The sequence below is a fragment of the Mastomys coucha genome, unplaced genomic scaffold (genome assembly GCF_008632895.1).
Source record: "Mastomys coucha isolate ucsf_1 unplaced genomic scaffold, UCSF_Mcou_1 pScaffold4, whole genome shotgun sequence".
Lineage (NCBI taxonomy): Eukaryota > Metazoa > Chordata > Mammalia > Rodentia > Muridae > Mastomys > Mastomys coucha.
Genome location: NW_022196910.1, coordinates 43,545,983 through 43,567,012, shown reverse-complemented (window position 1 = coordinate 43,567,012; position 21,030 = coordinate 43,545,983). Strand labels below are relative to the sequence as shown.

Below are 21,030 nucleotides of genomic sequence, written 5' to 3'. Positions count from 1 at the left end.
TGTTTCACTTCTTCCACGTGGCCACGGTATAGTATGGCTAGCCTATCTCCTTTAATCTTTTCCTGTCCATTTCTTACTCCTATTTCCAGAACTCTGTTATTCTTTCCATGTTGGTTTTGGACTCCAACAGATTCTCTTTCATCACTGTGGTAGGCCACTCACTGCCCTCCCAGTCACACTGGGTGACAGAATGGGTTTCCTCATTACTGCCGACCCATCTGCTGGAGGAGCCACAATCTCACCCAAAACCAGACTTGCCTTCAGGCTTGTGAGGGTTGTGGGCTTGTCCCGAAGATAAGGCTTCCCAGATCTTCCACAAGCCCCACCCCATCACCACATACTGTAGATTGCTGGGCGGAGATTCGCCATCAGTTCCCTCCGTCCTGAAGTTGCCATAAGTTAGTTCAACTTGGCCTCTTTTCCTGCTGACACCACTTATTCTACCCTTTCTGGATACACTGTAACTGCCTTTGGAAACTTCAGATGCTCCTTCTCCATTCCTCTTTGGAGTAGAGTTTTCTTTTATGTAGGTAGGTACACAGTTGCTCTCTTCATGCACACCAGAAGAGGACATCGGATCCCATTGCAGATGGTTGTGAGCCACCATGTGGTTGCTGGGAATTGAACTCAGGACCTCTGGAAGAGCAGTCAGTGTGCTTAACAGCTGAGCCACCTCTCCAGCCCGGGTTTTTTACCTTTTTAAAGAGAGCAGTCTCATTTCAGGCGACAGGAACGAGGATCCCAATGAGGGTCTGTGGGTGAGAATAAGAAGTTGTTGGAAATGAGAAACCAAACATATCAGGACCCCAGGAAGAAGTTTCTGTAAGGGGATGCTTATCATCTGATCGAAGGCATTGTGTCTAACCCGTCCCCTAAGTGACATTATAGCCATGCTGCCAGGCACTGATCCTGCATCAGACAGAGCAGGAGGAAGACTTAGAAGTGCGTTTCTCTGAGCATGGAGCAGGGTGACAAGCCCTTGTAGCTTACTGCCTCCTCGCCAGCCCTTGGGAGGAGCACACTGATTCCAGAGAGACCTTGGTTTTCCAAGAGAGGGCGCAAGAAGCAGGGCATGTCCTTAGTTCCAAAGCAGGAAGCAGGAACAGGGAGAACTGGGCATGTGTGAGGGGCGGGGCTGATGCTGTGTAAAACAGGTGTGGAGACACTCTCCTGTCAGCCACTCTGGAATAGGGAGAACTGGGCATCTGTGAGGGGCGGGGCTGATGCTGTGTAAAACAGGTGTGGAGACACTCTCCTGTCAGCCACTCTGGAATAGGGAGAACTGGGCATGTGCACAAGAAGGAAGTGGGGCGGGGCTGGTACTGGGTAAAACAGGTGTGGAGACACTCTCCTGTCAGCCACTCTGGAATAGGGAGAGCTGGGCATGTGCACAAGAAGGCAGTGGGGCGGGGCTGGTACTGGGTAAAACAGGTGTGGAGACACACTCTGTCAGCCAGCGAGTGGGAAGCAGAAACGGGAGCCTGAGGAGGTCAAGGATAGCTCTAACTTTATAGTAAGTTTGTTTGACACCAGTCATAGCTAGGGGGTTCCACTCTGAAATGAGACCTGGTCGCAAACCAAACCAAACGAAACCAAGAACAAAAAGCAACAACAAACATTACTCTACAGTCTGTATGAAGGACTACGCATGACCCACTATGACCTTGAACAATTTCAACCTTTCCATCCCTCTTCCCTGTTCCTAATTCTTAAAACATTATGTCTGGGACTTGGGAGATGGCTCAGTGGGTAAGAGCACTGACTGCTCTTCCGAAGGTCCTGAGTTCAAATCCCAGCAACCATATGGTGGCTCACAATCACCCGTAATGAGATCTGATGCCCTCTTCTGGTTTGCCTGAAGACAGCTACAGTGTATTTATGTATAATAATAAATAAATCTAAAAAATAAAATAAAATAAAGGGAAGAAAAAAGATTTACTCATAAAAAAAAAACCATTATGTCTGGGGGATTGGCATAGACATGCATATGCTATGTCCTGCTAGGTCAGAGGACTACACTTTGGTGTTGGATCTCTTGTTTGTCTTTCTGTGGGTTCTGGGGATCGAACTGGGGTCATCAGGCTTCACAGCAAGCCCTTTGGTCTGCTGAGGCACTTCACTGCCCCTCAGTCTCCTTCGGTATGCTTGCTCACTCAGATTAATTAGATCCAGACATTGGCCAGTGGCACTGTCCGTGACGAAGATGGCACTAAGCAGTGGATTTGTACCTAGGATCTCTCCCCAAAGAGATATTCAGGTCAGAACTCTAAAGTTTTGGGCAAACCCACCAACCTGAGTGACTGACAGACAAGGGAATTTGAATAACAGCTTTTCTTGAATCTTCTTCTAGAACACTGCTTTTTTTTTTTTCTTTTGTTTTTTCAAGACAGGGTTTCTCTGTGTAGCCCTGGCTGTCCAGGGACTCACTCGGTAGACCAGGCTGGCCTCAAAGTCAGAAATCCACCTGCCTCTGCTTCCCAAGTGCTGGAATTAAAAGGCATGTGCCACCACTGCCGGGCCTAGAACGCTGCCTTTTAATGGTGTTTAAATTTCTATTCATCTATAGTGATTTTCCACATAGAGTTAAGAAGGACTCTAGGAGGGACCTGAGATGGGCTTCAGAAAACATTTAGGAATAAATAAACTGGGCAGTCAAGATGTGAGGAAAAAATAATGATTTTTCATGGCGATATTGACTTTACCAACTTGCTAGAGTGTTAAAGACTCGTTATTTAACGTATGGAAGGAACGGCGTCCATGGGAAAAGTACCTCAGGGTTGCTTTTCTTCATATGAGAAGAATGTAATTTGCTTTCAGAGTCCATCCATGTGCTAAACGCTCCACCTAGGCAGGCACTTCTTTCATCCCATACGAAATCACAGCTTGCCGACTATGAAACCTGATGAACGTTTTCCCCTGATGTCTCCAGAAACATGGGTGTGGTTCCCTCCATCAAATCCCTGAGTTGCCATCTGGTAGAGAGATGGGCCTTTTAAACTTCTTTCGATCCAAAAACTGAGGAGCGAAGAATTCAAACGGAGTTAAGTGGTGGATGTCTTAAGTATGTTTGGGCGACATTTGGTTGTCTCCTGAAATGTTTGGTGTGTCTGCTATGTCAATGGTGCCCGTTGCTGAAAGGGTTCTGACGAGGTCTTTGCTAGGATGTCTGGCCTACTGCCACGCACACTCGTCTACTCCAGTCACATCCAAAATATTGGGGATAAAAGCCTGATTAAGGATAAGAGGCAATAAGGATCCAAAAGGAGTTCTGTGCCTCCTGGATCTCCATAGCAAGATCCTGCCTCAAAAAGACAGAGGGAGGAGGGGGCAGTGCTGGGAAGATGTTTCAGTCAGCAAAGCATCTGCCTTGCAAGCGTGAGGTCATGAGTTCAAATCTCCAGAACCCATGTGGAAATCTGGACCTGGCGGGACACTTTCGTAACAGTGATAGTGAGATAGGAGGTGAAGACAGATGGTTCCCTAGAGATCACTGGTCAGCTGGCCTAGGCTAGTTGGCAAAGTTCCAAACCAAAGAGAAACTCTCTCAAACTGTGGAAGGTGCCCGATGAAGGACATGGAGGTTGTCCTCTGACTTCCACACGCATGTACATGCATGCACCTGCACACACAGACACACATAGACAAAAGCAAATGAATAAACAAATATGAGAATGAATGAATCTGAGGGAGTCAAATCATACTATCAAAGTAGCATTCTCTTTTCTGTTCCTTAATGTCAGGCACTTTGGCAAACACCTTGGAGGAGCCTGTGATGGAATCTCTGGGGTCTAGTTGCAGAGCTATGAGGAATGGCAATGTTCTTACCTGTAAAGCAGAGATCATTAGGGTCAGGGAGAGTGTAAGAAGTACACAGGTTCAGGCCCCTTAGGTCTTTGCTAGGATGTCTGGCCTACTGCCATGCACACTCGTCTACTCCAGTCACATCCAAAATATCGGGGATAAAATCCTGATTAAGGATAAGAGGCAATAAGGATCCAAAAGGAGTTCTGTGCCTCCTGGAGATTCAGACAGTCGCTGGTATCTCCTAACTCAGACATGTTCCAGATCAGTCTTTTTAATCATCAACACGCCCTCATAATTAGGCATAAAGGTACCCCAAGAAATGATTTGTAAATGGCTAAGATTGAGCACTGTTTCCTGGCCAACACAATGTTTCTAACCTATCCTGGTTTATTACCAAGCTTCCCATAACTTGTAATTTCTCTCAAGGAAACTGCCTTGCTAGAGCTAACAAGGGTCAGGCACATTCCTTAGGACAATAATAGTTTACAATAGCTAGAAATATTTTATATACTAGAGAGTAATGAAGGGCTTCCACCCAAAGACATTAGCTAGAAGTGTTAGATTAAAACCTCCTAGTCATTGCCTCCAGCAAGAACCAGAGAGTTAGTATAGGAATACCAAATTAGCCCCAGCAGAGAGGGGCACCGTTGCTCTTCCACCTGCTTCACAACTAGATACGTGATCTTGGTCAGTAAGATCACTGACCTTGATGACTCTTGTCATCTGCCCTGCTTGCTGTATGCTACATAAGCCTGCTTTTCACTTGGTGCGGAAGGAGAAGGACTTGGAGAAGGACTTGGACTAGCATGCAGGACTAGCACTAGAACTTAGATGGGCTAGGACTCAGATTCATGCAATCCGCAGTCCCCCGGGCCCAGAGTATAGAGGAGATAGCTGCTGCTTTAGACCCAGTATGTTTTAGATAGTCTCAAATGTACCTCAACTATTGAGCTGCCAGATTTACCATCTCTCTTTTGCAATGACTGTAAAAGTCTGATGCATTTTTAAGAAATACATTCAGATCCTATACTTCATGTGTCGTCTCTGCCATCATTTCTTCGCCTACGCCTTGTCGACCTGACTAGGACTCCGTTTCTCCCGTGGGTTGAGGGAGGCCCAGATCGGCCGGCCTGCGGCAGCCTACCATTACCAGTTGGTAGAAGCTGGAATGTTCATGGAGAAAGCGGTTTCGGATGCTCACCTTTCCCTTTAACATCTGGATCTAAGAGCAGTTTTTCAGTGTTGCTGAATCTATATCGCTTGATCAAGTTCATTTAAGGGAACGACTTTCTCAGCTACTGGCTAGGAAAGCCATCCATTAGCAAAGTCCAGTGATTGTATATCCATTGATTATATACTTGAGAGGAATCTCCACTGATTCCATTGTTCAAGAAAAAGCAGGAAATGAAAGCTTCTATGGGTAAAGTGGTGGTATCCCGAGAGCAGCTGGGAGCTGCTGGTTAGTTAAAAGTGGAAGAGAATACAAAGACTTGCAGACAGGAATTTGGAACACAAATGACCCTGCCCCACTTTGCCTCCTGATGTTGACTGACAGGTCCCTACAAAAACAAAGTGTGTTACAGTTTTCCTTTGCTATAACCTTATAACTCTCAGTTTATAAAATGTCCTTATGTCTTAGTGCCTGAAGATGGTTTTATTACTAGACTGGGGCTTTTTGTTTGTCTCTTGCCATTGTTTCAAATTGGAAATTTTAAAATATAGTTAAAGCAGTGTCAATTTGGTTATATCTAAAGATTATGTCAAAACTGGAGTTGTTATCTGTAAAATGCCCATCTCTGTAGAAGAAAGAGTGACAGTGGGTCCCCATGAGCAGTACAGCTAAAGGCGGTTTGGACTTTCAGATGGTTTTGTGATGATTTGTTCATGAGAATGTTGTCTTGGGTACTGCTGAGAACCTTTTCCTGTCTTGATATCAAAATGGTGGGTGGAGTGTGTCAGGGAAAACCACGATACATAGAAGGGACACTGGCACATTTGTGAGCACTGGGATGGGCGTCCCATGCTAACTCTGACTATGGTTGCCTCCTCATCCATCCCAAGCCATGAGCTATAAGCAAACATATATTTGAGGACTAGAAGGGCTCCCTCTGAATACCCTGTAGAATAACAGGTGTCTTCTCTGTGTTCTGTTTGGCCAGTGCTCCTATATCCCGCCCTGTAAGAGAGAAAACCAGAAGAACTCGGAAAGTGTCATGAACTGGCAGCAGTATTGGAAAGATGAGATCGGTTCCCAGCCATTCACTTGCTATTTTAATCAACATCAGAGGTAAACCGATAGTCGTGTGTGCATGTTAATGTTGGTTGGTTGTGTGATTTGTTACGTGGGTACATGATAGTTTGTGCCCACTTGGAGATAACCTCAAGTTCTTTTTAGCCTGTTAATCTCCATTCCTTCCAGCATTAAGAAGTTACTTCCCGCTCTACTAGATGGGAGCCATATACAGAACATATGAGAGGAGAGGGAGGGATGGGGGTAGGGAAGGAGGGAAGGAGAGAGAAGCAGAGTGGGAGGGAGGGAGGGGGAAGGAGGGAAGGAAGGAAGGAAGGAAGGAAGAGAGGAAGGAAGGAAAGAAGCATGGAGCTGGAGGGAGGGGAGAGAGAGAGGAAAGAGAACTTATATCCTAGACTTACCCTGTGGATACATCACAAATGGTGGCGCCCTTGCTCAGGAACATTATGCACTGTCAGTGTGCTTTAAGATTTACACACTAAGCTGTGTGCAGATCTGTCAGCATTCAGACTTCATCAGTTATTAACTTTTGTCTCTTCTATTCTAATGAAGTATCAAAATGTGTCTGGCGTTGGGGGTGGTACCCAAGGGGGCTTCCCCTTCTCTTCAGAGAAGGGGAGGTGGTAATGGGGGAAGGGTTTGTAAGGGCGGGACTGGGAAGAGAAGAGGGAAGGGGCTGCAATCGGGATGTAAAGTGAATAAATAATAAATTATTGGAAAAAAATATCAATATGTATTCACACCATCAAAAGTTTACCTGCCTTAGAAGCTTGCTACACCATTCTTTTTTATTTTTTCTTTTCACATGAGAGAGGTTTATTGTGGGGGAAGGGGACAAGGAGCAGCAGAGACAAAGGGAGAAGAGAAGAGAGAGAGCTCACTACACCATTCTTACCACAGCAAGATGACCCCATGGATCAGAACCCTTGCCTACCCACCTCGAGTACTTACACTAAGTTAATTTTCAACACTTATTGTTTGCTGCTCCACAGTTACCTCAACCCTTCTCTTCGTCTCTTGATCTCTGTCAGTGAACGGCACCCTCGTGCTTTTGTCTCCCTACATAGATGGTTCTTCTCTTCTTTATTGCCTGTCTTCAGCATTCTGTGGCTATCCCTCTGTATGACTCTTGGATCAGATCTGGATTGTTTTGTTCTCAGCTGTCATAGTCTGATAAGGCCTGTCACCTCTTCTCTGTGCCACCCCAAGCCATTCTCCATGTTGCTACCCAGGTCGGCTCTCTAGCACAGGATTCTAATCAGGTCACTCCTGAGAGTTCTCAGAATAAAGTCTTGAGTGTCTTGGCATGATCTCCATGTCAGGTGCATGTTGTTGTGTAGCAAAGTGCCTGAAATCTCACGGCTTACTGCAGTGATGGTGTCATGCTTCTGTGAGATGGCGGGACTCAGGTGCAGCTAGATACAAACTCAGAGAGGTGTGTGGTCCAAGATGGATATTGGTGTTTGATGAAGATCCTCACTTCTCCTTTATTTATTGAAAAAGATTGCCAGAGTTCTCCTGAACACTGGACCTCGGTGCTCAAAGAGCTGAAGTATCTTCCTTACCGCAAGGTGTTATGGCACTTGTACTCACAGAAAGAAGACCCCTGTTCTGACATGTGCTATTTGGTCAAAGCAAGCAACAGAGCCAGCAGCATTCATGCTTGTTGACAGAGCTTCCCCAGACCCTTTGATGGGGGCTCCAGAAGATACATGGTCACATTTATCAATAGGGGTTGGTTTCCACAGTTCCACATTTTGCAGACACAGGAGTATCCACCTGCAGAGTGTGTCATTCTGGGAATTAGCAAATTTCACATGATCAATTCCTTCCTCTAGACCTAAACAAATCATAGGAAAGACTACCCGGAAGATACCCTTGAATTACAGTAGGGCAGTGCCACTTAAGTGATGTGAGGGGAAGGCCATTGCCTGAGCAGGTTCAAGATGGCAGAGGATGCCGAAAACACAAAAGGAGCTTTTTACACAGCATCAGTGGGGCCGAGAGGTGGCTCAGCTGTTAAGAATGCTGGCTGCTTTTATTTTCCTCCTCCAGAGGACAGGGGCTTGATTCCCAGCACCCACATGGCAGCTCACAATCACCAGTAATTCAATTTCCATGGGATGTGACGCCCTCTTCTGGCCTCTGGGGCAGCAGGCATGCAAGTGGTGCACAGACACACAGGCAAAACACTCATATATGGTCTGGAGAGATAGCTGGCTCAGCGGTTAAGAGCACACGGACTGCTCTTCCAGGGGTTCTGAGTTCAATTCCAGCAACCACATGGTGGCTCACAACCTCTGTAATGGGATCTGATGGCCTCTTCTGGTGTGTCTGAAGGTAGCTACAGTGTATTCATATACATACATAAATAAATAAATCTTTAAAAAACACTCATACATAAAATAAAAACTTGAAAATAATAATAATAATAATAATAATAATAAAGCACTATTGACTAATTACATGAGAATCCCCAGTGGTCGACCCAGGCAGCAGCGTTTTGGCAAACATTGGCCATATACATCTCTCTCCTGTACATGTTGTATGCCTGTCTCCCTAGCGCAGCCGTACCCTTGTTAAAGTGTACCTGGCACCGTCTTTGTTCCTTGGTGCCTGGCCCAGTGCCTGTGCCTCAGTGGATCTTTGGTGAATCAGCAATTGAACGCAGTGCTGACTTAATAAGGCCGTTTCTCTGCTGTCAAGGAATGAGTATTCGTTGATGGAAACAGATGCCGCACAGAGTCAAGTGTGATGTAATCAGCTAGGAATAAGAAGGGCGAAACCTTGAAATGGGGTGGCCATGCTGCAGCAGTCACGGCTTGAAAGCAGGGCATCTTAGGTGTGCTGGTAAGACAGCGTTGGTTGCAACCTGAACAGGTAGCCTTAGGGTTAGAGTTCTACAAGCAATAATAATAATAATAATAATAATAATAATAACAACAATTGCTAAAGACATTGTTTTTGTAATACAGGGAGTAAGTGGTCAGGTGAAACCTTTTCTTTTTTTTTTTTTTTCCTTTGGCTTTTCTGAGACAGGTGTTCTCTGTGTAGTCCTGGCTATCCTGGAACTCACTCTGTAGCCCAGGCTGGCCTCGAACTCAGAAATCTGCCTGCCTCTACCTCCCAAGTGCTGGGATTAAAGGTGTGTGCCACCACTGCCTGGCCAGGTGAAACCTTTTCAAATTTTATTTTTAACTGGAAGACTGACGTAAGTAGAATTTCATATTTGGAAAGTAACCGAGTTTCCCCGTGTCTGTTACCGTGTGAGTGCTGAATGTGGAGGGTGAGTGAAAGGTGGGCAGGAAGGAGGATACTGGACTGAAGACAGTCTTTGTATTTGTCAGTGAGTGGTATGTGCCAAGCAAATGACCTTTTAGTGGGGTCACTTAATTTCTTATAGTGGTTGTAAATATTAGTTGCATTTAGCTCACAGGGAGGAAACTAAAGCTTAAAGAATTATGTAGATGACCCAGGGCATATAGCCAGCCATTAAGGGACACACACACACACACACACACATACACACACACACACAGTTGGTCTGATTCTCAACAGTCCTTCTCTTAGCCATCTGCTGATTCAGATAAAGGTCTTTGGGAGCCTAAGTGATGGTGGTGATGGTGGAGGTGGTGAACATAGTAGTAGTGGAGGTAGTGGTGGTGGAGGAGGTGGTGATGTTGGTAGTGGTGGTGGAGGTGGTTATGGTGGTGCTTGTGATGGTGGTGATAGATGTAACAAACAGGGATACCATATCCAAAAAGCATTTCAGAGTGAGGACCAGCAGACCTTCCAGGCAATGAAGGGAAAGGAGGGTGCCAAATTTCTCCTGGGAGAAAAGTGTAGTCCGACTGTGACTGTGCTGAATTTGAGGCACTCAGTCCTAAGATACCCCGAGGGTGCTCCAGAGAAGCTAGAAGCTTGAACTGAAAGTTCAGGAGCAAGAGATGAGGAGCAGGGGCACACAGATCTGCATTACCTGGGCACACAAGCTGCTTTTGAGGCAAAGAGGCAGAATACATGCTGGGAATGCATTCTTTCCAATAAGAAGAGAAATACTGATGGGCTACAGTTCAGTCATAGGCAAGGAGACAGAGGAAGAACGGCCAGAGGGCAAGAGGGAATTTAGAAGAGAACAACACTTTGAAGGGAAAGCTATCCTGAAAAGAATCCTGGCAGAGGAGGAGAAGGCTGCAGGCAACTGATCTCAGGCTCTGGCTTTGGCCACAGTAGGTCCCACCTCAGAATATGGGGATGGGAATCATATTCAGCCAAGTTGTGACTGTGAGAGCGATTAGCCAGTGAAGCCAACTGTAAAGCTCTCTGCATTCAGAAAAACTCAGTATCTGGCAATTTCATAGCAGAGGGTAAGAACTGATTCCTGCAAATTGTCCTTTGACTCCACATACATGCTATGGTGAGCATCACCCCCCCCCACACACACATACATGTGTGTGCACAAACAATACATAAATAACGTACAGTTTTAAAGAAGGAAGTTCTGTCATGTGGTGGCACAGGGGAACTGTGAGGATCTTGTCTCCCTTGAAACAAGTCGGTCACAGAAAAGCAGGCGCTGTTGTGTTAGGTGGTTGAGACAGTCCAGTTCATAGATGATCCAGTGAAATGGTAGTCGTTACTAGAGGCTGGGAGGGGAAAGCGGGGAGTTATTAATCTACAGGTGTGATGCTTTCCTCTGGCGATGAGGATCCTGATAACTTTCCCACTCTGCTCTGTTTTGTAAAGGGTTGCCTTTCATGCAGGCTTGGATCCTGAATCCCTCACCATACCACCAGTCCAGGACTGTCCTTCCCCTGGAGCGACAGCCATCTGATAGGAACAGACCCTGTACTACATACCCAAATGAGAACAGTGCCCTCATTATTCTGTATTATATCCACTACACCCACTATATCCTGATGTCAGACGTGCAGGGTCCTCAGTTCAAGTAGCGTCTCAATTCTTTCCCAGCACAACGCCCTGCAATCCAATCCAGTTTGGCAACTGCATACCTTGACTTAGCATCACATCCCACAAGTGCAAGTGCTCACTCAGCCTCCTCATGCTCCCTTGGTGCTGATGCCAAACTATTTATTGGACCAAGGCTCCACCTGCACATTGGACCAAAGTGCGCAGAGGTGGGGGAGAGGAAGAGGGAGGGTGTTCTCTTGGCCCTCCCCCATGGGCTCAATTTTGTGTTGGAAGGAAAGGCTCACGGGACTCAGAGAACACTCACTTTACAATGCCACGTTATTACAGAAAACACGGCTCAGAAACTGTCATGTGGAATGCAGCCAGAGCAGTTAGACACTGTCCTCCGAGATGGCTTTCAGGCGCATGGTTGTGCTCGCCAGATCTCCGAACCCTATTCAGGGCTCTCCCATTTTGTAGGCATAATTGGTGACTGGCTCAACCTGTGGCTCCTTTCCCTTCCTGAAGGTCAGAGAGCAGTGCCGATCTTTCTAGCCCTTTGACCACAAGTTGGTTCCTCTGTAAGCAATGCCCCTCTCTCCCAGAACCACCTCATTAGCATAAACTCCAGTAGGATAGGAAGGGACTTCCTGCGAACAAGGAGACAGGCTCCTGTCACCACTACAATCCAGTTAGAAAGGTTTTAGGAACTCTGCCTAGAATTCAGGGCCAAGACCAAATGAGTAACTCTGATTATATTACAGATACCCCTTGTGGTAATCTGAGGACGGGAGTTCAAACCTGCCACCTCTCCATCGGAATGGGCACACCTTCTCTAACTGTCAAGTAGAGATAGAAATGAGGCTGGTTTATCACTATTCTCAAGTGACTCTGGGGAAGCAGGAGTTTCAGTTTCTCCCATCCTGGCATAAGCGAGAGGAAACAGGGGTGTCGCTGGGCGTGTGAGATAGCAGCCAGCTCCCTGGTGCCATCCACTCCGGTGCATTTCTTACTACTGCCACGGGAGAAGTTAAAATAGACTCACGGATCCACTTCCAGATGCTCTTGATAAGGTGAACTTTATATTTAAAGCGACCTTTAGATTTCACACAATTGCAGGAAATTAAGAGGCACAGTTACCAGGAACTTCCATTTTTCAAGAAACGGGTGCTATTTTTAAAATGTAAGGTAGAGATTATTGGAGTCTTGTGTTTCCACTATCTCAGCCTCATGGAGGTGAACTGTGTTCCGGAGGGGAATCTGCAGGACCAGGCAGCTGCCAGCAATGGAAGGTTACTCCTCTCATTCTCTGGGCAACCTCATCCCAGGGCTCCACCCACCAAGATCTCTGAGTACCTGACATTAGTCTGTCTCCCTAACCCATGGTACCCGCTGTCTTTTTAATGTGTAGATTTCTGTATCTGGAGTTTTTGTGCGTAGGTTTTATATCTATAGTTTTTGTTCAGGTAGGAGGACTTATCTGTAATCCATGTTTTCCGTGTTATTCCCTACAGCCCTGCTAATTCAGGTCGAAGCTTACCATTGACCCTTCTGAGCTTGGTGAATAATGGAGGACTCCCTGTCATTGGCAGAACTTCCCCTTCTCTGACCTTGTCTGGGGAATTCAACTCCCTCCCCATGCCTCTACCTGCAGAAAGTCACGTAGTTAGATTCCAAGTTCAAGTTCCTTTCTCCAGACGAGAACCCGTTCAGCTAGCACTTGATATTCCTGAAGTGCTTCCCCTTGCTAGTGAGACATTTCCAATAAGTCCTCAGCCAATGGCCTTGGCCCATCTTGGATGTTCCTACCCTGTCCCCAAAATTCTATAAGCCTTGAATCACCCCAAGTACAGTTGACCTGCCTCCCTGCAGCTGGTCCGGGTGTGTCATCTTTGTGTATACACTCACAGGGCTTTCCTCCACACCCGCTGCTTCCTTTGCTCTTGAGGGCAGGGAGGGGCACAGTTCCCAAGCTTTTTCAGTAAAACCCACCCTGAACAGGCACGCTCTAAGGGTAGACTGGGGATTCTACAGCAAGTGCACTGAAGAAGCCTGCCTTCATCTTTGCCGTCCCTGGTTAGCACCTGAAGAGCAGTGGATTCCCTCCTTCGTTCCATCTGGTGGTTGGTATACCATAAAGGATGGAAGTCCACAGCTCATGTCATAGGCCTGTGCTCACAAACCCTCATCTAATGAACCAGTCCGGCCCCAGCATCCGCATCATCTCTTGAATGCTACCTCTGCTGCTGCTTCTGTTTAGATGTCTACATGGCCGCGATGGCCCTCATTGGGCTGGTGAGCCTTGTTCCTTGTCTTGACTGTCTTGACTGGGTTGTGTCTCACTTTTAAGACAGGATAGGATAATAATTCTGTCATCATCCTCTTGATTTATTTTTCTTTCTACTCCCTATCCAGCTTCAAGTTCTGATCCTGAGTTACATGCCAGTCATGAGCCAATAGACAGACAGACAGACAGACAGACAGAGATGAAACAACCACAAAACAAAGCAGACATGGTCTCAGCCTCCCTGGAGCCAATAGCTTATGACTAGATTGTGTAATTTAAAAGTCAGGTGATGGGATGAAGGAAGACTCGAAGGTCCTGCTTTGAGATCTTGTGACCTGTTGGGCATTGCAAACCTGAGTGAGCCACGTTGGTAGAAAACAGAGGTGTGACTCAGCGGTTAGCTAGGTACAAGCGAGCAAGAGGAAGGACGAAGTCAGAGTGAGGCACTGTGGGGTACATGGTTTCCGAGGCTCGGAAGCTTCGTGTGTTTGATAACTGCAAGGCCTGTGAGGTTGGAGGCCACATGTGAGAGATCGAGTGTGTGCTTCATTGAGAAGTGGGGACTGTTTCAGCTTCACTCTGCTCCATGCCAAAGGCTCTGTTTCCCATGATGCCTTTGTTCCTCTCACCCAGTCCCCTCATCTGGGGACACCTTTGTCATTTTCACTACTAGACATTGGCACAGCACAGTGGTTCTGGGAGGAAGCTGGATCCAGGCGTTTCCTCATCCTGTGATTCTGGGGTTATCAATTTATCTGTGCCTCGGTTGTCCTTGTATCGCCTTACACCTAGGCTGTACATCACTACCTATTTTCTTTCTGCATCCCACATCACCAAGGTTGCTTTTCTCTTACTCCCCAGAGTTAGATGAGTAAGGACCTTCCACCTCTTGCAGATTATGAGTTGCTTAAAGGTAGCAACCACGTGACGCTGGGTCTATGGGTTTACACTTCTCTACCCTTGATTCACTATATATCTTGGGTGAATGGCTCAGCTTCCTATCTTGGTTTTCCTAGCCTGCAAAGCAAGAGTGACATTGCCTACCTTGAGGGGGGTCTTGCTTTTATTTGGGTTTGGATAAAGACCGCATCTACACAGCAGTGCATCCTAAGTCATGATATATGTTTGTCTCCGTTTTATCCATTTGTAGCAAGTAAGAAACAGTAATGAGTGCCCAGGATGTTCTCTGGTTGGGGGCTTGAGACATTGCCTGATTAAATAATTGGGGTTTTATTAACGGATAAAGCAATATAGCGCAAACACACATACACACACACACACACACACACACACACACACACACGAGAAAGAGAGAGAGAGAGAGAGAGAGAGAGAGAGAGAGAGAAATGAGTCTATTGCTCAGAAAAAAGTAAATATGCTATACTTATGCCACTGAATGGATATATTCTAATTCTGGGGTGTGTATTTTTACCCTTAGCATTTTAAAGACAGATGAACATAACAAGCCTGAGTTCAGCTGAGTGGAGAGCTCTGTAGAGCACACTTTGAAAACCATTAAAATAGAGAATTAAAAGCAATTGATCAGAAGAGTACTGCTCGCTTACCCGAGGCTTGGTTTCTCACCTATAACTTTTGATAGACTGAGGACCAGCTGGTCCTCACACATGTCCCTAACACCCTCAAGCTGGGTGACTCTAGAACTCTCATTCTGAGCCTTGTGTATTCAGAATAACTTAGGATGCTTTAGAAAATCCTAATTGTGCAAGAGAGACGAAGCTAGGAAAGAACCAGGTGGGCAGTGGTCTGGAGCACCGCTCAGTGGAGGAGCACGCAGTGCTACCACTCGATGGTGAGTGGGTTTCCTGAGGATGACGCTGAACTTAGATGTGTGCTTCTGGATACATTTATAACCACCATAGTGAGAAATGCTTGGTCAGTTGTAAACGGTTTTCACTAGGTCTTTGCATTCCAGAATCAGATTTGCTCTAATTAAAACTTTATTTTAACATGTTTATAGATTGAATTTAAGCATCTCATTGGCTATGAAATTTTTCCTTTTCTTTCAGGTTTTTTTTTCTCTCTAAGACAGATTACTAAAAAAAAAGTCTTCTTGGGATTAAATTGCATGCAAAAATGGAACCTGGGTTTTTGATTTATTTAATTTAGTTATTTTTATTGACAGGGTGGGGTAGGAGGGTAAGTTCATGCCATGGCCCATGTGTGGAGGTCAGAAGACAACGCTCAGGGATCAGTGTTCCCTTTCTCCTTGCTGAGGGGGACCTGCCTTGTTTCTGCTTCTGCACTGTGTACCCCAGGCTAGCTGGCCTGTGAGCTCCACCCACTGTCTCAACCAAGGAGTCCTGGGATTACAGATGTGCACCGCCATATCCAGCTTCCTTCTGTAGGTTCTGGGGCTTGAACTTGGGTCGTAAGGCTTGCATAGCTGACACCTTTACTTCCTGAGCCACCTCTCTGGTTCAGATCTGAATTTTGAATAAACTATTAAATTAGATAATGACTGTTTTATGTTTAAAATTTTCGTTACTAATGTTGTTTTCTATTTTCTGTGAGAGACTTTTTTTTTTTCTTAATCTTTGACTGGAGAAGGGCTTGATTCCATAGTTCTTTTTCTTCTCAAATGATTACATTAGCTTTCTCTTTCTACACCGAGTTCAGTGACATATCATGAACAAAGCAGTGAATCTGGGATCTTACCCAGATCGAGTACATTTGTGTCTCGTTCCATATTGAGAGATTACATCAGAATTGAAGGCTGTGTTTAGTCTCCAAATCTGCACTTTTCAAAAAGTAGTGTTTGCTGTCTCCAGCAAGCTGTGGGCTACGGGTGGAATCCGTGCCAACATTCCTTCTAAGTCTGACATCTAAACACCATCCATTATTTAAAAAACGTGAAATCGAGAATCTATTTTCTGATGGTTAATCAGAAATGCCTCTCTGCTGGTGAGTCCCAGTTCATCTTCTAACGGCCTTTACTGTCATGGCAATAAAAAAGTCACAAATGTGATGTTATCGAATCACTTTCCATTTGAGATGCTGTATGCAGCCTTCAAAGAGAGCCCTGGGGGGAGTTTGGGAGGAAAAATATCAAGAACCACAGGACAAGTAGGTCACAGAATGCAGTACCATCAGCTGCAGAATGCAGGGCAGGGCTGCGCGTCAGGAGACTTCAGTTCTATGCATAGCTCAGCTCTCGCCTCAGTGGGTGACCTTGGACTACTTACCCAAGAGCCCTCACCTCAGTTTCCTACTAGGTACAATGGGGCCAGAGGTGTCTGAGGCCTATGGAGGGTGTATGTGTACTCAGAGACTCACAGCCTCTCACATCTAGGAGACCTTTTCAGCCATTCACTCCAATCCTATAGTAAATAAAAATTGTGTGTGTGTGTGTGTGTGTGTGTGTGTGTGTGAGTGTGAGTGTGTGTCTGTGTGTGTGTCTGTGAGTGTGTGTGTGTGTGAGTGTGTGTGTGTGTGTGTGTCTGTGTGCTAAGACCAGTTGCCTGTCGAGAAGCAAGCATCTTAAGGGTTGGGAGTGTTTATTGTGGTCCCTAGTTTGAGGGGAGAGGGTCCCCTCATCACATTGGGGGAAGGCACGTCCACAGGAGTGAGGCAGATGCTACAGGGCTGGTAGATTGTGTAGGAAGTCAGGAAGCCAAGCTGAGAGCAGACAGGAAGTAGGGCCAGATTGTGAGACACTGATTCTCAGCCCTACTACTACTACGACCCTTTAACACAGTTCCATATTTGTGGTGACCCCCAACCACAAAATAATTTTTATTGCTACTTCGTAACTGTAATTTTTGCTACTGTAACGAGTGGTGATGTAAATATTTTTGGAGATGGAGGTTTGGTAAAAGGGTCTCGGCCCACATGTTGAGAACCATTGCTCTAAGACCTCAGGGTCCACCCTTAATGCCCCTCTGCCTCCAGTGATACTCCCCACCCTAAAATGTCTATAGTCTTCCAAATAACACCAGGAAAACAAACAGAAGGCTAGGCATGATGGTTCCTGCCTTTAATCTCAGAACTTGGGAGGCAGAGGCAAAGGCAAGCAGATCTCAGAGTTTGAGGCCATCTTGGACTACATAACAAGTTTCAAGTCAACCATGGCTACAGGAGAGTGGAAAGTAGGGAGGATGGGGGAAGGCAGCCATGCAGGTAGGCATCACCAGCTGGGTACCAGTTGTTCAAACACATGATCCCATGGGGGACATTTCATATTGAAAGCAAGACAAAGCTTCAATAAATAAATGCCTTCCACATCATTTTTTCTGTGTTCTTTCTCCTCAGTACGGCTATCCCATTCGCAAACATTTTTGGTTGTCAAGGACTTCTCTTCTGTTTTTGTTTTTAATAGTTCTTTGAGAGTTTTCTTATCTCCACTAAGCAAATAAATGAGGTCACAGGTCACCAGGGAGAGGGCCACAGGGAGTGACTGATGGCCGAGTTTCTCTGTAGTGGTGAAGTTTCTGTTGTCAGCTAATGGCAGTGGCTTTACCACAGTCGGAACACATTCATCTTGGTTAGTGCTGTAGTGTCTCTCACTCTGGGGGCAGACTGTTGTCTGAGTATCATGGCAGACAGATCAACTTTAAGGTTCCGGGGAGGCTCAGGGAGCAGCAGGCTGGAGCAGACAGCTTCTCCCTGTGTTGCTATGACAGCTAGGGCACCCCCCCCCCTTTGCTCCTCTTCCTGCTCCTCCTCCTCTTCCTGCTCCTTCTGCCCCTCTTCTTCTCTTCCTTCTCTTCTTCTTCTTCCTCCTCCTCCTCTGTTCTTTTTTTTTGGGTTGGGTTCTAAAACATATCCTTGATATGTAGATCTGGCTCGTTTTGGTTTTTTTTTGTTTTTTTGCACTGTGGCAGTTCCCCTGCCCCCTCCGGATGCAGTATGCCAGAGATGCCCTGCTTACTACCCTGAGCTGGCCTGTTCATCATGAAGCAGAAACTTTCCATCATCACTGTTGAGCCTAGGACGGGGCATCCCGTAGGGCTCACTGAGCAGCTGTGACCACTGTCAGCTCATGCACAGTTGATAATAAAGCTTCTTCCTTTCATGTCTGCTTGATAAATGCTGCTCCCCCCACTCCCTTCCCCCCTTCAGTGCTAGAGATGAAAAGCAGTGACTTGGAGTGCTAGGCACACACTTTTTCCACTCCTGAGCTGCATCCTAGCTTTACATGCTTCTCTGGAAGGAACATCACCCCGACTCCTAAACTTGTGAGATTTGCACCTGGTCTTAAATACAAGAACTCTTGTTATTTTTTTCTATAAATATATATTATTGATTTTAACAGATTATTTAACTCTCATGATTACTTTGAAACCTGGGATTCTAGTACCCAAGTACTAGAATACTGGTTATTTCTTCCATTCCAACAGGTAGGTAGGTGCATATGTGCGTGCGTGCGTGCGTGCATGTGTGTGTGTGTGTGTGTGTGTGCGCGCACACCTGACCATGTATGTGTTCCATCACTGTAAGGGTATATGTGCAAGTATGTGTGTGTGCATTTATGTGGAGGCCAGAGGACAGTGATAGATATTGTTCCTTAAGTACCATCCAACTTTTCTTAGGGGATGTGATCTCTCAATGGCCAGGGAGTCCTGGGCACCTTTCTCTCCACTTCATCTGGTGTGTCTCAAGACAGCAACAGTGTACTCATAATAAATAAATAAATAAATAAATAAATAAATAAATAAATAACCCAAACGTGTGCCTCTATGCTCGCCTGTCTTTTTAAGTGTAGGTTCTGGGGAATCAAACTCATGTTCTTGTGCTTTGACAAAGCACTTTATAGGCTGAGCCCTTTGATACTCTCCAGCCATTAAATACGATAGTAATTATAAGTCAGAATCGCTTTGATTCCCTTAGCCTGCTTATTGATAAAGATGGTAAAACCCACTGGGACCAATTTTATACCCCCCCCCACAGTAGTAGCTAGTGAGGTAGTATGCAGCACCTGTCCACCCTGCTTCCTCCATGTCAGAGAGTGCGTGCGGACATGCTTCACATGTGCTAACTCCCAGCTCTGCACAGTTGGGCCACAGGCATGTGGCCATTGCCCTCATTCTCACCATGGCAGAACTGAGGCCTCGAGAAGCTAAGCACGCTCTCCAAACCACGTACCTGGAAAAGAGCAGCCGGGATTCAGACCTTTTTAGTCAGTGAATGATAAGGGCACACATCTGGAGGGCAGCGAGATAATCTGGCTCGTGCGTGCAGCGCACACCTAATCCCTCCTCCTTTTACACCTAAGAGCCTATGAGCTTCTGCTATCAAGTTGTTCATAAAACATACTGTAGGCCGTCATAAGTCATACATATCCGTTGAGCTGTAGAATACTGTGCACCATTCCTTCTGCCTATTTTATTGTGGTGCCTCTCACCAGCTTCCACTAATACTTCTTTATCAGCCTGGAGACCTCACTATTTACTTCTCCTTACGTTTGAGAGCAGGTTCAAACCTCTGCCCTCTGTTTCCAGAGTCTTCCCTGCTAACCTCCCTGAGGAAGTCACTCTTGGTGACCAGGATTCTAGCTTTGTTGGGATCTGAAAGCACAATAGTCTCTGTGAAGTCTCACCAATGAAGCATTACTGTAAACACTTTTCTTTTCATGGCTACTACTGATGGCAACTAATTGGAAATGCCAGCCTGACATGGTTGAGCCTTCCCAGGTACCTACCCTCTCCTGATAAATTCTTTGTGCATCTGTTCCCCCAAAGCCTGCACCCCTGTCCATTCCCATCTGCTCACAGGATATCCCCACCCCCTAGCCCCAGGCACAATTAAACACTCCTCCTTTATTATCTGTGTACTGTGTGCAAATAGCCATCCTGTCTTAAAACCGATTTTAGCCAGAAGCAACAAGCATCCACAGAACACCTCAAACCAACGTGCCAGTGTCGTGCCTGGCGGTGGGTGTGTAGACAGTGTTCCTGCCCTCACATTGATGGGCAAGCCAACAAGCAGGGGTGACCCTGACGCCTGTCAGCTGTCGTCGGTGTTAAGCAAATGCCAAGAGAACCAAGTCCCAAGAAAGCCCTGTTAAATGCCCACGTGTATGTCTAGAGACTGTGTGCTTTAGACTGGGAGGTCTATGATGAGATTGCAGGTCTGCCTGGGATTCTGTACAGCTTTAAGGCTCCGTGTTATTTTCATTGCTGTGAGCAAAAGAGGAGGGCCCTGTCTGAAATCTTAATACTGGTCAATGGCAAAAGAAGTGAAAATGAATCTCAGTAGGAATATGTATCTCTCATTACATAGAAGCCTTCTGTGGATTTCCTTTGTGTCTCTCTCTCTCTTTTTTAATAGTCTTCCAATGACCAGTCTGCTGTTAATTATTTACACATTATTTTTATTAAATATTGGGCATCACATGCTACAGGGCTGGCGTTAGGCAGAAGCTAGCCCGCACGGGTGCTATGACTCAGTCATAACTGGACGCTTTAGTTGCTGTGCACGCTTCTCAGCAATACTTTCATTGTAGCAACATATTGAAGAGTGACTTATCATGTAGGAATAGGGCCTCAAAACGAATCCAGTTTATTCTATAATTCACAAGTATTTAACTCTCTGCTTGATGCATTTTAACTAAGAGACACAATTTCACAATAGAGGACAACAATATTTATGCGTGTGCCCTGTAGCGTGTGTGCCCTATAGTGAGTGTGCCCTGTAGTGAGTGTGCCCTGTAGTGCTTGTGCCCTGTAGTGAGTGTGCCCTATAGTGAGTGTGCCCTGTAGTGAGTGTGCCCTGTAGTGAATGTGCCCTATAGTGAGTGTGCCCTATAGTGAGTGTGCCC

The 21,030-nt window shown here is 46.0% G+C and overlaps 1 protein-coding gene across 2 annotated transcripts in view; it reads left to right on the top strand.

Annotated features, from left to right (window-relative positions):
• Kcnmb4 (potassium calcium-activated channel subfamily M regulatory beta subunit 4) overlaps positions 1 to 21,030 on the top strand; it is a 65,073-nt gene that overhangs the window by 22,239 nt on the left and 21,804 nt on the right. For both annotated transcript variants that reach the window (XR_004112863.1, XM_031349880.1), the window contains exon 2: positions 5,964 to 6,091. Coding sequence is in view for 1 of the 2 variants with exons in the window: in XM_031349880.1 (XP_031205740.1) it covers positions 5,964 to 6,091 (128 nt within the window). In the remaining variant the exon portion in view is untranslated. The remainder of the gene's footprint in view (positions 1 to 5,963; positions 6,092 to 21,030) is intronic.